Raw genomic sequence first — 15,154 nt, 5'->3', positions numbered from 1 at the left:
TGGGTCAAAGGCTGTGAGGTGTGAGGATTCATCTTCCAGCACCTTCTCTCTTCCTTTTGTTTTTCTTTTCTTTTTTTTTTTTTTTGTGAGACAGAGTCTTGCTCTGTTGCCCAGGCTGGAGTGCAGTGGCACAATCTCAGCTCACTGCAACCTCCACCTCCTGGGTTCAAGCGATTCTCCTGCCTCAGCCTCCCAAGTAGCTGGGACTACAGGCGTGTGCCACCACGCCTGGCTAATTTTTGTATTTTTAGTAGAGACAGGGTTTCACCATGTTGGCCAGGCTGGTCTCGAACTCCTGACCTCAGGTGATCCACCCACCTCGGCCTTCCAAAGTGCTGGGATTACAGGTGTGAGCCACCACGCCCGGCCCCCTTCTCTCTTCCTTGACTGTAAGATCTGACTCTTGCCAGAAACGGTCCTTGGGTGAAGAGATGCAGAGCTGGCTAGTGGAAGGAGGGCTGGAGTCCACTAAAAAGATAAGGCTCCACAGGGATGGGTGGGGCACCAGCCGCAGCTACCACTAGAGTGGGCTAACTTTCCCAAAGATCACACAGCTAGTGAGGCACAGGGCTGAGGTTTGAACTCAGGCCTGGCTAGGCTCAAGCCCATTCCTCCAGAAGAGAGTAGCAGGAGAGACATAAAAGTAGTTTTCTGAGATCAACCAGTGCTGGATGGGTTTGGGTATGAGCCACGTTTATAAAGATGGGTAAGATACAATCTTACCACTGTCCTCTCCGAGGGTCTGGCGGGGACTCCATGCACAAATATGAACCGTAAAGTCACCAGGAGGAGTTAGCTAAGTGCTCTGTGAAAGTCAGGGCAGCGAGTTACCTGGAGCAGGAAGAGAGCACATCCAAGTGGGGTGATCTGGGCAGACTTCCTGGAGGAGGCAGACACCAAGCTGGGCCATGAAGGATGGATGGGCAGGTTGGGATGGGGGAGCTGACAGAGTCTGCTGGAGAGTAGCGTGTGATGGAACAGCAAGGGCCAAGGCCCAGAGGTGGACGTGAGCCTGGCTGGGGCCCTTGGGGATGAAAGAGAGTGGAGGGATTAGAGCCTACCGGAACCCTGGAGAGCAGGACCATGTTGCATTCATCTACCTATGACACCATTGACTGATTCGGGTCTGGGAGCACAGAGTGAGCCTGGCTCTGACTGTTCACTGGAACAAATGAATGAGGACAGCAGGTGTGCAGGTCTGCTTCTTCCAAAGTGACAAAGCCAGGCTAGGTTGCTCAGGGCCTGTGGCAAGAGGCAAAGGCCATGGGGCTTAGTTCATTTTCTAGGTGAGCACAAGTTAAAGCAAGACCTTAGGCCTTAATCCCAGGCTCAGTGGTGCAAGAAGGCCAGACACTCCTTCAGCCCCAGCAGGGGAGGCACCCAGGCAGCCGAGGCCCAGAGAACTCTGCTACAATCCAGGTGCTGAGTATAGAAGATGTTGAGACCGCAGGTGACTGCACTAAAGGAGTCAACCATTCCCTTCCCACTGCTGCCCACTCGCCACCCCCTTCTGAGGGCGCAGCAGCTGGGTCAGCCCTGAGAACAACAGAATGGAGGAGCCGTGCCATCTGTTGCCTTCCCTGCTCTCTGCCTTTACACCCCACTCCTCCCCGTGCACCTCTATATTTTCAAGCATAAGGAAGGCCCTGAGTGCATGTGCTGGTACGAAGATTGGCAACTTTTATCCAGAGTTGCTATAGGCATGATCTTACTTGATCCTCAGCGATTTCTAGGTGGGCGTTAGTGTTCCCATTTTCAGATGAGGAAACAGAGGCACAGAGAAGTCAACTCACTTGCCTGAAGTCACACAGCTGGTTAAAGCAGAGTCTGTGTGGTGTGAGCTTCAGCTGGCAAGGCACTTTGCTGCACAATAGCGCTCCCACAGAACTGGCATCCGTGCAATGATGTCATTGTTTCCAAAGATACAGACACCTGGCCGGGTGCGGTGGCTCATGCCTATAATCCCAGCCCTTTGAGAGGCCAAGGCGGGTGGATCACCTGAGGTCAGGAGTTCGAGACAAGCCTGGTCAACATGATGAAACCACGTCTCTACTAAAAATACAAAAAATTAGCCAGGTGTGGTGGTGGGCGCCTGTAATCCCGGCTACTCAGGAGGCTGAGGCAGGAGAATCACTTGAACCTGGGAAGGCAGAGGTTGCAGTGAGCCAAGATCGCACCACTGCACTCCAGCCTGGGCAACAGGAGTGAAACTCTGTCTCAAAAAAAAAAAAAAAAAAAAAAAAAAAAATATATATATATATATATATATACAGACACCATAGGTGGTCCCCAGGCTGTGGAAACTCAAAAGGTCTTCAGAGACCACCTGGGTCTACCCATGTTGGCACCAATGAGAGACAGTGCTTCATTGTATCTAGTGCTGGTGCTCAGGAGGCTGGAGATCCAGGCCCTTTGTTCCAAATATCTGTATGACCTTGACCACATCCCACCCCTTCCCCACTATCCGCCTCCCCTCCCTGCAGCCTGCTTCTCTGATAAGGTTTTGGGAACATATTGGCCCATTTTTTTATTTGTGTGTATCCAGAAGCAAGGCAACCAAACAGCCACCTTTATTTGTTCTGCATTCAGGCTGATTTTTTTTCTATTTTAGAATAGTTTTAGATTTACAGAAAAGTTGCAAAGATGGTACAGGGAGTTCCCATATACTCCACACCAGTTTCCCCCATTGTTAACATCTAGCATTAGTGTGGTACATTCGCCACAATTAAGAAACTGATCTTGATACATTAGTATTAACTAAAGCCCGTACTTTATTCAGATTTCCTGAGTTTTGTTTTGTTTTTGAGACAGGTCTTGCTCTGTCACCCAAGCTGGAGTGCAGTGGCATGATCATGGCTCACTGCAGTCTACCTCCTAGGCTCAAGTGATTCTCCTGCCTCAGCTTCCTGAGTAGCTGGGATTACAGGCACACACTACCATGCCCAGCCAATTTATTTTTTACTTTTTGTAGAGACGAGGTCTCCCTATATTGCCCAGGCTGGTCTTGAACTCCTGGGCTCAAGCAATCCTCCCACCTCAGCCTCCCATACCGCTGGAATTACAGGCGTGAGCCACCACGCCTGGCCAGCTTTTACCTAACGTCTTTTCTCTGCTCCGGGATCCCATCCCACGTTACCTTTAGTCATCTTATCTCCTTAGGCTTCTCTTGGCTGTGACATTTGCTCAGAATTCCTTTGTTTTTGATGACCTTGGCAGTTTTGAGGAACAGTGATCAGGTATTTTGTAGAATGTTCCTCGACCAGGACTTGTCTGATGGTTAGACTGGGGTTAGGGGTTTGGGGAGGAAGACCACAGTGGTAAAATATTCTATTCACATCATATGAAGGCAACAGACTCTCGGAATGACTTAACCACTGGTGATGTTGACCTTGATCAACTTCTGGGGTTGTGTTCATAGGGTTTCTGCACTTCAAAGTGACTCTTTCCCCCACTGCCTCTCTAGACTGTACTTTTTGGAAGGCAGTCGGTGTGCTCAGCCCACCTTTAAGGAATGGGGAATTATGCTCCACCTCCTTGATTTGGTATCTAATAAATGATTTGGAATTTGTACAAGAGATTTGCCTCTTCTCTCCCATCTATTTATTAAGCCATTTACTTATATCATTGTGGAATCAGGGGTACTTTTATACTTTGGACTGTAATCCAATACTACTTTAATTATTTTGTTGCTCAAAGTGTTCCAACTTTGGCCCCTGGGAGTCCTTCATTTGGCTCCTGTATGCCTTTGACACACTGCCCTCACTGTGCATGTGGGTGTGTGTTTTGTTTTTTTGGAACACATCGTTATTTCCTGGCAATATAAGATAGTCCACACTCATCTTATATATTTCCTGCCCCAGTCCTAGAATCAGCCATTTCTCCAAGAAGCCCTCATTCCTTTTATACAGAATGACATTAGAAACCAAGATCTGGGCACCACAGGTGTTTGTTGCTACTGGAGTATCAGTTGCTTCTAGGCCAAGGTGGTTTTTAATAAAAGAAACCTCTTTTAAGGTTGCTTTTGGTGGTGAAGGAGGTGAAAGGTTGGCTCAAAAGTTGTAGTAACCTGAGTTGTGATATAGACCAGCCATCTAGGTGGTTCAAGGCACCCTCCCTAGGTGTGAGCCCAAGGATTACCAATTCTGTTCAGTATTAGTTTGGTAAAAACCTTCAGTGGGCCAGGTGCAGTGGCTCCTGCCTAGAATCCCAGCACTTTGGGAGGCCGAGGCTGGTGGATCACTGGAGGTCAGGAGTTCAAGACTAGCCTAGCCTGGCCAACATGGTAAAACCGCATCTCTGCTAAAAATAGAAAATAATAGCCAGGAGTGTGGCAGGCGCCTGTAATCCCAGCTACTTGGGAAGCTGAGGCAGGAGAATTGCTTGAACCCGGGAGGCAGAGGTTGCAGTAAGAAAAGATCGCACCACTGCACTCCAGCCTGGGCAACAAGAGCAAAACTCTGTCTCAAAAAAAAAAAAAAAACCTTCAGTGAAGCCCCTCTGTTGTGAGACCAGGGAAAAAGGTATAATCATCAATTATTGCAGGATTACTTTGGACTAAGCACCATCTCTCATTTTTCCAACAACCCTGCAAAACAGGGGTGTGATCTCTATTCTATAAGTGAGGAAACTCAGCTCTGAGATGGTAAGAAGCCTGCCTGAGTCATATGGCTACCAAGTTGTGGAACTTGATTTAAACCCACAACTGACTGTCTCCAAAAGCTTCAAAAAAACAGTGTCTTGGCCTCACCCCCAGAAATGCTTCTCTCTTTGTTTTGGAGTGAGCCTCAGCCATCAGCATGTTTTAAAAGCTGCCTGGGTAATTCTGCTATGTAGTCAGAATTGAGAATTGCTGCTCTGTGCTATGCTAATGGGAAAGGTGGGCCTCAGTTTCCCCATATGTAAAATAAAGATATTGGGCAGTATGTCCCTTTATTCCATTTCCAGTCCTCAGTGGTTCTGAGGATTTGTGGCTTGACTTTCTTACATCTCTGTACACACACAAACACACACACACACACACACACACACACACACACACACACACACCCCTAAGCTCTGTCAGAGTCAGGACTGAGGAATATGAGGACCTTTGTCCAGGATGGGCCCCAGCCACTGGACTGCCAGCCTGTGCAGGCACAGCCCCTGTGGACGTAGCCTCTCAGAAGAGCCAGACACTTCTGTTTCTGCCCTAATGGGCATGATTGGAAATTTTCCCTAAGCAGCTGGAAAATAATCCTAAAATAACAGAAGTGGAAAAGCAGATAGCTCTGAATTGTCCAGGCCAAAAATGAATAGTAAAAACAAAACCCCTTATGGTGCATTTAGCTTTGGATAAAAATCCAGATGTATTTACTTGGAGAGGAAGAGGGGAGTGTGGTGGCTGCATAATTCTCTCCCTAAGCATATTCTGTCCCAGCTGTTAGTGAAATAAGTTGGTCTTTCCAAAACTCACCCTGGCTGAAGATAGACAGGAAGAGGGTCTGAAGACTGGCGGTACCGTTTCCTGGATTGCGTTAATTTACCATGAAACTCACCCTCTTGCAAGCCTCTTAGGGAGTGGGAAAGACCCTCAGGGCACTGATGCTAGAAGAGTATCTTCTAGAAGAAAGGAGTCCTGGAATTGTTCAGCCTACTTCCCTTGCTATAGACTGGAAAAAGCCAGTTCAGAAAGGGGAAGTGACTTGCTTAAGGACACAGAGCAAACCAATGTCAGAACTAGGAAGGACATAAGTGTCTGACCCCCAGCCCAGTGTTCTTACCACTGCCTGCTGTTTTTTTGGTGTGGGGTTGCTTGGGGGAATCCTAAAGCTTCAAAGAAAATCGGACTCTCACAGTGGCAAGAGCCCAGCAGTTTGTACAATTGATGGAGGAGGATTTTTCTGCTTTCTGAGGGTCCCTAATGCAATGCAATGAGGGATGAAAAATGGAGGAAACGCGCGCACACACACACACACACACACACACACACACACACACACACACACACCACACACACACACACACACACACACACACACACACACACACACACACACGAAGGAACAGCTGACTCAGCAAGGCACCAGACCAGGCTTGTTCCCAGAGAGGAGAGAGGTTGAGTAAGGACACTGGGCCTAGCAAACTTTGTTAGTGGCTAATCAGGGAAGGCTTTCAGGAGCAGTGGCAGATGGAGGGCCCTATCGTGGGCATGAATGTGAACTGCTCTGTTTGTAGGAGTCCCTGGCAGCCCCCTATGAGTGTCCTGGAGGTGGACAAAGGTGGCCCCAGCACCGGCACTTGTCTCCCTGTGTTCCCTCACTGCTCCACCTGGCTCATCTGCTCTGCCTGGCTAATCTTCCCATCGAGGTTGAGCCCTGAAGTCTGGAGCTGCCCATCAGGATGCCTTTCCCTGTCCAGGGTGCCCCATGTCCTGCCCTGTTGCCCTTTTGATTCATGTAGCCATCCATGAACACTGACATCAGGAATGCTAGGGTCTTTGTGACATTCGTTCTCAGGGCCAGGAGGCAGGTAGAGGGGGTCTAGGGAAGGAAGTGTTACCAGAAAGGGGTCCCAAGCCAGACCCTAAGAAAGAGTTCTTGGACCTCAGGCAAGAAAGAATTAGGGCCAAGTCCAAAGAGTAAAGTGAAAGCAAGTTTATTAGGAAAGTAAGGGGATAAAGAATAGCTTCTCCATGGGCACAGCAGCAGCATGGGCTGCTCGAATGAATATGCTTAGAGTTATTTCTTGATCAAACAAGGGGTGGATTATTCATGAGTTTTCTGGGAAAGGGGTAGGCATTTCCTGGAGCTAAGGGTTTCCCCCCTTTTTAGACTATATAGGGTAACTTCTGGACTGCCATGGCATTTGTAAACTGTCGTGGTGCTGGTAGGCGTGTCTTTTAGCTTGCTAATGCATTATAATTAGCACATAATGAGCAGTGAGGATGACCAGAGGCCACTTTCATTGCCATCTTGGTTTTGGTGGGTTTGGGCTGGCTTCTTTACCACATCTTGTTTTATCAGCAGGGTCTTTGTGACCTGTATCTTGTGCTGACCTCCTGTCTCATCCTGTGATTAAGAATGCCTAACCTCCTGGGAATGCAGCCCAGCCGGTCTCAGCTGCCCCAGCCCCTATTCAAGATGGAGCTGCTCTTGAGCTGTAAGAAAGTTGCTCTGGAGCTGTAAGAAAGTCAAGATGGATCACCTCTGACAGAAGTACCACATATTGATGGCTTACTATGTAGCAGGCACTCTGCTGATACCACCTGTGCAGGCTTTTCAATGATCCTTCGAGGCACTGGGTTGGTGGTGAATGCATTCAACTTCAAGTAACAGCAAGCCCGGCTATGGTAGCTTCAGCCATAAGGATGCTATTGTTCATCTAGTGGGAAGTCTGGAAGTTGGGATCCAGGGCTAGTTTAGCAGCTCTTTGATGCCTTCAGTTCCCACTGTGTTCCCTCACTACTCCGCCTGGGCTTCTCTCTACCTTTCTATTCCTCCATCTTCAAGGTGTTGGCTTTTAGTCCTCAGGTTTCTCACCTCATGGTTGCAAAATGGCAGCTGCAGCTCCAGACACCTCACCCATTCAAAGGCAGGAGGTCACAGACAAATGGCTTTCTCCTCCTAGGCTCTGCATTATTGTTAGGGAACACATGTTGTTCCAAATGCTTTATTGACCACCCGTGATGTGACGAAGGCTAGGAAAGGGGATGAATGGCCAAGGACAGCAGGATGGTCAAGATCGGCTCTGACCAAATGTGACACATCTCCTGAGTCAGGGCACATTGCCACCAGAGCCAGAATCAGGGTCTGCTAGCCAGGAAGGGGAGAGGGGACTGGTTCTTGGGGAGCTAACTCAGTAAGTATCACAGGCAGGGACTATTATGACCCCATTTCACAGAAAAAGAAGCTGCCCAGAGAGCTCAGATAGCTCCAAGTGGCTAACTAAGGACTAAAGTTGGAAAGTTTGGCTCCAGAGCATGCAGGCAGAAGGTCTTACATGAAAGGGTTCAAGGCCCAATACTCTGGACCTGCCGCTTGAATGCCCGTCCCCTTTCCCGTCTCCTTACCAACCTGCACCTCACACTATTTTCTCATATACATAGAGGGTGTGATATTCAGAGCCTCAGGGAAGGAGCTGTTGCAGGTATCTAAAATCCCTAGCCTGGTGCCTGGCATGGAGTATATGCTTATTTAACACCAGTGAGTTGGTTGGGCTAGAGGTTATGTATTGTAGTGGTCACAAACATGGCCTGGAGGTCATGTGTCTTGCATTCTTGTTCTAGCTCTGACACTAACAAGTGATGTGACCTCAGGAGGTCATTTTACTTCTCTGGGTTTCTTTGGCTGTAGACTGAGGGGCTGGACCACATCACTGGCTTTGAAACTTTCCCACTGAGCTATGTGTATTCGTCAGCAATGCTTGATGGAAGAGAGTAGGGAGATACCCAAAGGTGGAGGCCCCATGTCCGTATACCTCATGGCTATACCATTACCTACTTTACATAACAAACCAACCCAATATTCAGTGGCTTACGACAGTCACTATTTTATATTTGCTCACAATTCTATGGCTCAGCAATTTGGGTTGGGTTCAGCTGAGTGGTTCTTCTGTTGGTCTTTTCTGGGGTCAGTCATGCAACTGCAATCATCTGGCAGCTTGACTAGAGGGAGATGGTCTATGATGGCCTCACTCATGTGTCTTGTGGTGGGTGCTGGCTGTTGGCTAGGCCACACAACTCCAGCTGGCTAGCTCAGGCTTCTTTACATGACAGCATAGTCCAAAGGGTGACATGGAAGCTGCATGCCTCTTGAAGTCCAAGCCTCTTCTGCTGCATTTTTTTTTTTTTTTTTTTGGTCAATGCCAGTCCCAAGGCCATGCTGTTTTCACCAGGAGGTGAAAATAGACTCCATCTCTTGATAGGGGGAGCAGCAAAGACTTTGTGGTTCTTTTTAATCTACTGTGGAGATGAATGCTCTTTGAGTCCTTTTTCCTGTCTCTTTGGTCCAGCTGCAAGCATAGTAATAATCCCATTAATAGTTGTCATTTATTTGTCTAATGATATTAGGCACTTAAAATCATAGCATGCGACTTGGATCAGTAAATGAGAGCAATCTATCATAATAATAATTAATAATTAGGATTATAAGTTATTAAGTACATTTTCTGTGCCAGGCATTTTATATACATGATCAGCAATTCTCACAGCAACCCTGAATGATGGATATTATTGTCCTCATGTTCAGATGAGGACATTGAGACCCCAAGAAATAAAAGTAACTTGCCCACAGCTGGTGAGGGGCAGAGGTAGTATTTGTGTTTCACTGTGTCTCTAAACAGCTGGCTGCAGGGGGGCAGAAAGGGAGAAGTAAGGTGGGCTGTGAGACTTTTCACATGGAAACCCCAAAGGTGTTGGAGAAGGGGCTCTGGGTGGTCCTTCGGCTCTCCACCCCACCATGTACTCACCTGTAACAGCCATCATGGGCAACATCCCCTTGGAGTATGACCTGGGAACACCCAATCAGGGAGTGGGCAGGGGGGCGATGTGGATATAAACAACTCATGAAGATGGCTGTTGCCTGACACTGACTTGGGCCAAACTCTGCCAGGTTTAAGCCGAGATAATTTACCATAATCTAAAATGTTCTTCAGCCATCACTGCGGCACAGTGATGCTGTTTTTGAGGTGCTGTCTGTGAATACCTTCTAGAAGGGTCTCTATGACTAGCTCAGCAGCTAAACCTCCCCAGAGAGGAACAGAACAGATCCTCTTATTCCAGTTGGCCAGGGCAGACCACTGACCTGGGCTCTGCCCACAGCAGGTACCTGTCAGTGTCACCCTCACCCATGGCCACCTGGGCAGGAAACGTCAGAGGACTCCTGGAGCCACGCCAAACTCAGAGTCCCTCCCTGCCCCACTCTCCATCGTGAACTCACAGCCTCCAGCCTCCTCTGCCCCAGGCCAGTGCCTTATCATGGTTGTCAGTCAGAAGACAAGAGCCACATGAGAGCCCTTTGGCCATGCTGAAAGGGTGGGTGATGGGTTCAGAACTGGGGAGCTGGCAGAGTCCAACCTCGGGGACTTTCCAGCCCTGTCAACATGCTGTATAGATAACACAGCCCAACAGCAAGAGAGGAGCGAGATGCTTCACCATGTGGTGGGGATGCCTGGCCCTAGTCCTGCTCTGGCAGTTGCCACCTGTGTGGCTCTGGGGAGGACTGAGTGATACCAGTCCTGGTGCCTGTAAGGCGCCTGGCCCAGTGTGCACACGCCAGCTGCCGTTTTAACTTCTGCCTCCGTACTGTGGACTCGAACCACTCTCTCTTTAGTTTATAATCTTGCATTGCCTCCTCTTGCCCTGGATCTGTAAGTTTCATCTCTTCTGGGGTCAGGCAATCCCTTCTGATTCTCTTTCACAGTAAACACACATGGTGGACAGACCCCCAGATCTAGGTGGAGCCTGAGACCAGGAGACAGAAGCACAAAACCAGCTGCGGGTGGGGTGAGTGGAGCATGGTCCTCAGTGAGCGTCCTGTTGGGTGCTTTCCTCTGCAGCTTCTCCATTCATCTTCCAACGAGAGAGGCAGGGCCTTGGTTTCATTTTTTGTTTCTGCTGGGTGGTGGCAGGTGTTGCCACCCCCATTTACGGACAAGAACATGGAGGCTCAGAGAAACCACACAATCACCCAGGGTCCCAGGGCTGGTAACTGGCTGCTCAGGGCTGTCTGAGAGCCCAGAAAGAAATGCAGTTTGTGGGCCTGTCCCCAGCTGGAGCATCTCCCTCTGAGAGCTCCTGCCTTTTTTTTTTTCTTTCTCTCTTGGAATGTGAGGATGGAGAACAGGGTCCATGTCTGAACAAAGTGAGAAAACCTAGAAATAGCTATGGGCTGGGTGTGAAAGAGCCGATTCAATGCAGAGCAGCATCGAAGGACAGCCTAGTTGAATCCAGCAACCAGGATTTGTCATGCCAGTCACCCTAGGGAGAGATCAGTGGGGACTAGGGGCATCAAAATAGTAAGGGGAGAAAGTAACCATCAGTAGAGTAAAAATATATATGTTGTACTGTGACCCTGGCCCGTGTAGACCTGCACCCTCCAACAAGAAGTCTACCCTTACTATAGGCAAGGGTCTTCTATTTTATTTTCTTTTGTTTCATTCTGGAAAAAGAAATTTTGGGTAGCATTCGCACTAATGGGTCATGACCTGCAGTTTGAAAAACACCGCCCTTCCTTCCTGTGCCATCCCTGGTACCTAAAGATGGGGCAGCCCTGCCATGTGCCTGTGCTTCTAACCAGTGACCTGGGTGTGTGTCCCCTGCATGTGCACCACAAAGAGAGCACTTTCCCAGTGTGGACAGAAATCTGCAGTTTGGTTGCAATTTAGGAGGGCTCCAGCCTCAGCTTCCGTCCTGGCCTCGGGGTCAGGGGTCAAAGTTTGCCTTCCCAGGGGCACCACTGGCTCCTGCTCTGCCTTTCTTTCCATGTCCTGCTCAGCAGAAAGGCCCTGGGGGCACCCCAGAGTTCCCTCGTGGCAGATACACACACACACACACACACACACACACACACACACACACACACTCACACACACTGTCCACCTTAACTAATGACATTCAGGCCAGGCGCAGTGGCTCACACCTGTAATCCCAGCACTTTGGGAGGCCAAGGTGGGCGGATCACTTGAGATCAGGAGCTGGAGACCAGCCTGGCCAATATGATGAAGCCCCATCTCCACAAAAATACAAAAATTAGCCAGGCATGGTAGCACGCACCTGTAGTCCCAGCTACTTGGAAGGCTGAGGCGGGAGAATCACTTGAACTCTGGAGGCAGAGGTTGCAGTGAGCTGAGATCACACCATTGCACTCCAGCCTCAGCGACAAAGTGAGACTCTCAAAAAAAGAAAAAGAAGTGACATTCAGAAAATGTGATTAATTATGGAGTTTATTTTACCGCAAAGCACCTTGAGGGTAGCCACCCGGGAGACACCGACTCCAAATGAACAAGGCCAGCGTTGAAGGTGAAGTTAAGGTTTTACTTATACAGGCAGAGACAGAGAAGTTTTAGCAGGATGACATTTTCCATATGAGACCACTGCATGCCCCAGTGATTTGATTGGTTACAGATTGCTACAACCTAGGAAGATTACTTTATTACTCCTGTTAAATTAAGTTTAGCCTAACGCTGCCTCCTTACGTATTTGAAGTTCTGTCTAAAGGTTTTTCTGGACATAGTGAACTGTAACCTAACTGGAGGTGTAAACAGACTGTAAAATACTCCTGTGGCAATCACTGAGTGTTGGCCAGTCAAAGGTGGCCAACTGGTCCAACGGTGTTCAAATAAGGCAAATGCGGAGCTGTAACCAATCCAGCTGTTTCTGTACCTCACTTCCAGTTTTTGTCCATTACTTTCCTTTTACTGTCCATAAATCTTCCACTACATGGCTATATTAGAGTATCTCTGAACCTATTCTGGTTCAGGAGTTGCCCGATTTGTGAATCATTCTTTGCTCAATTAAATTCTGTGAAATTAATTGGTCTAAGGTTTTTCTTTTAATACTCCATAAGAAGGGGAGTGTTCTGAGGGGGTCGTATCTCTGCTGCTGTTTGGTCTTCAATATTTACAAGAAATCAGCTGCAGAAGTTGCAGTTGCAGGCAGTGTTACTCAGGCTACAAAGCCACATTCCTCTCAAGGCTCTAAATAATTTGAAGTTCCAACAGCTTTAAGTCCCAATTATTTTAAGTTTGAATTTAATTTCACAACACTCACCCACACTCACACACACACACTCACTCACAATTTTCTGACACCAGCTGGGTGTCCAACAATTTGGACACTAGCCAGAGTTAGTGCAGACTCCACGGGCTGTTCCTCCGTCAGATGCCAGCCACAAGTGGGCTTCCCAGGCAACCTGCACTTCTGTCCAATTTGGCTTCAAATTCAGGAGTTCCCATGATCCCCATTCAGGTTTGATAATCCGATAGGACAACTCAAAGACTCACAAAGTGTTATACTTCCAATTACAGTTTTGTATAAAAGATACAGCACAGGAACCACCAAATGGAAAAGGCACATAGGGTGAGGTCTGGGGCGGGGCAGCCACAGAGTCCCCATCACCTCTCCTCCTATTCGCAGGGGGAGTCCAGAAGGGTCTGCAGCATCCTCAGTTCTTACCTCCTCAGAAGAAAGAATTTGACCAAGGGGGGCATAAGGCAGAGTGAGAGACCGAGGCAAGTTTTAGAGCAGGAGTGAAAGTTTATTAATAAAGCTTTAGAGCAGGAACAAAAGGAAGGAAAGTACACTTGGAAGAGGGCCAGGTGGGCGACTTGAGAGATCAAGTGCATGGTTTGGCCTTTGACTTACGGTTTTCTGTGTTAGCGTGCCTCCAGGGTCTTGTGTCCCTTCTCCCCTGAGTCTCAGAGTGGGCTTCTTCCCTTGGGGCGGGCTGTCCGCATGCGCAGTGGTCCGCCAGCACTTGGGAGGGGCCACATGCGCAGTGTGTTTACTGGAGTTGTGCGCATACTCATTTGAGGCCTTCTTCGCTTAGCAGTCCGGTGTTTCTAGAAGAAGGTCCTATACCAGTTACACTCCGCCATTTTGCCTCTTAGTGCTCATGCTTGAGCCCACGGACACAATTTGTGAGATGTTATCGAGAAGATGCTGATCACCAGTTTTCAGGTTTTTTCTATCTCTTGGGTGACTGTGTTTCCCTGGCGTGCCAGCTGCGACCGATTATTACAGAGACAGGTAATAACCGCCTGCCCATCATCTGATGGTCACCTGACATTCCTGGTGGGGGAGGGGACTCTCCTGCCCTGCTCATACCTGACTACCTACTGTAACATTTTCCCTTCAAGAGTCTAAGACCCCAATTGCTTCGGGAAAATGGGTGGTCAGTCTTTCGTAACTGCTTCCTGCAGTTATAGAGAGGGGCGGTGGTGGTGGTTCTGTGGGTCTTGGCCTCTGCTAGCTGTCCGGGCAGTGTGGCTCCGTGGGTTGGTGAAAGCAGTATCCAGCCAGGTCCAAGGGAGATGGACAGAACTTTGCCTCTGTCATGTCCCACTGATGGGAAGTCTAGTGGTCTCCTGTAGAAAAGTGACTTTTTTTTGCTCTTTTTTTTTTTTTTTGAGATGCAGTCTTGCTGTGTTGCCCAGGCTGGAGTACAGTAGTGCAATCTTGGCTCACTGCAACCTCTGCCTCAGCCTCCTGGGTAGTTGGGATAACAGGCATGCACCACTATACCTGACTAATTTTTGTATTGTTAGTAGAAATGGGGTTTCACCATGTTGGTCAGGCTGGTCTCAAACTCCTGACCTCAAGTGATCCACCTGCCTCGGCCTCCCAAAGTGCTGGGATTACACGCATGAGCCACTGTGCCCGGCCAGAAGGGTGACTTTTGAATATTGAGGGGATGGCATCTCTCACTGAGGATCAGCTGGAGACAAATCAGGTTATTAGATTTAGAAGAATGTCAAAACAAAATAAGTGGATGAGGACAGCTCCAAAAAATCCCAAGGTTGGTGACACACCCAGGTAGCTAACACTCCTAGAAGCTGGGTGCATCTTTCTCCCAACACATCAGTGTGTTCACCAGCCAGAAAGTCCAGAGGTTTTATTTCAGAGGCATGATTGATTAAATCATTGGCCATGTGATTGAACTCAGTCTCCAGTCCCCTTCTGTTGGTCACACGGGGGCGCCGAAGGTTCCAATCCTCTAAGCAGGTGCTTAGTCTTTCTGTGGCCAGCCCCTCCCTTGAATCTAAGGTGCCACCAGGAGTCCCTGTTTAATAGCAGAAACTCAGGTAAGGTCAAAAGGGGCTCATTATGAATAATAAAAGACACTCTCATCTCTCAGGAAATTCCAAGAGTTTTTGAAGCTCTGTGCCAGGATTGGGTACAAAGACTGGCTATGTGTTTCTGTCTTACTATATACCACACACACTCACATTCCCTTATGCACTGCTGGTTCCCATGGGCCTAGTGGCCAAGGAGGCAGCTCCACCTTGAACCTCCATAGAGGCAAAGCAACCTCATTTCTTTGAAAGACACCACGTCCTGGTGTCAGTTCAATTTCAGGTGAATGCACTAGTTCATGGATGCTGCAGCTCCAAGTAGGGTGACGATTTGGCAGGAGCCGAGGCTTGTCTCTGAGCCTCTGAGCGGAGAGCCAGGCCTGGC

The 15,154-nt window shown here is 48.6% G+C and overlaps 1 protein-coding gene across 4 annotated transcripts in view; it reads left to right on the top strand.

The window, feature by feature from the left end:
- Window positions 1–15,154, top strand: part of RIN3 (Ras and Rab interactor 3) — a 168,895-nt gene that overhangs the window by 44,677 nt on the left and 109,064 nt on the right. The window contains exon 1 of one of the 4 annotated variants that reach the window (XM_058429492.1): window positions 13,384–13,723. The exons of the other annotated variants lie outside the window; for them this stretch is intronic. Coding sequence (XP_058285475.1) covers window positions 13,634–13,723 — 90 coding nt within the window. The 5' untranslated portion in view covers window positions 13,384–13,633. Of the gene's footprint in view, window positions 1–13,383; window positions 13,724–15,154 lie in introns of those variants that run through there. 4 annotated transcript variants of the gene reach the window in all.

Source organism: Hylobates moloch, unplaced genomic scaffold (assembly GCF_009828535.3).
Source record: "Hylobates moloch isolate HMO894 unplaced genomic scaffold, HMol_V3 SCAFFOLD_16, whole genome shotgun sequence".
In the NCBI taxonomy this organism is placed as follows: Eukaryota; Metazoa; Chordata; class Mammalia; order Primates; family Hylobatidae; genus Hylobates; species Hylobates moloch.
This window is presented reverse-complemented; position numbering and strand designations above follow the sequence as displayed.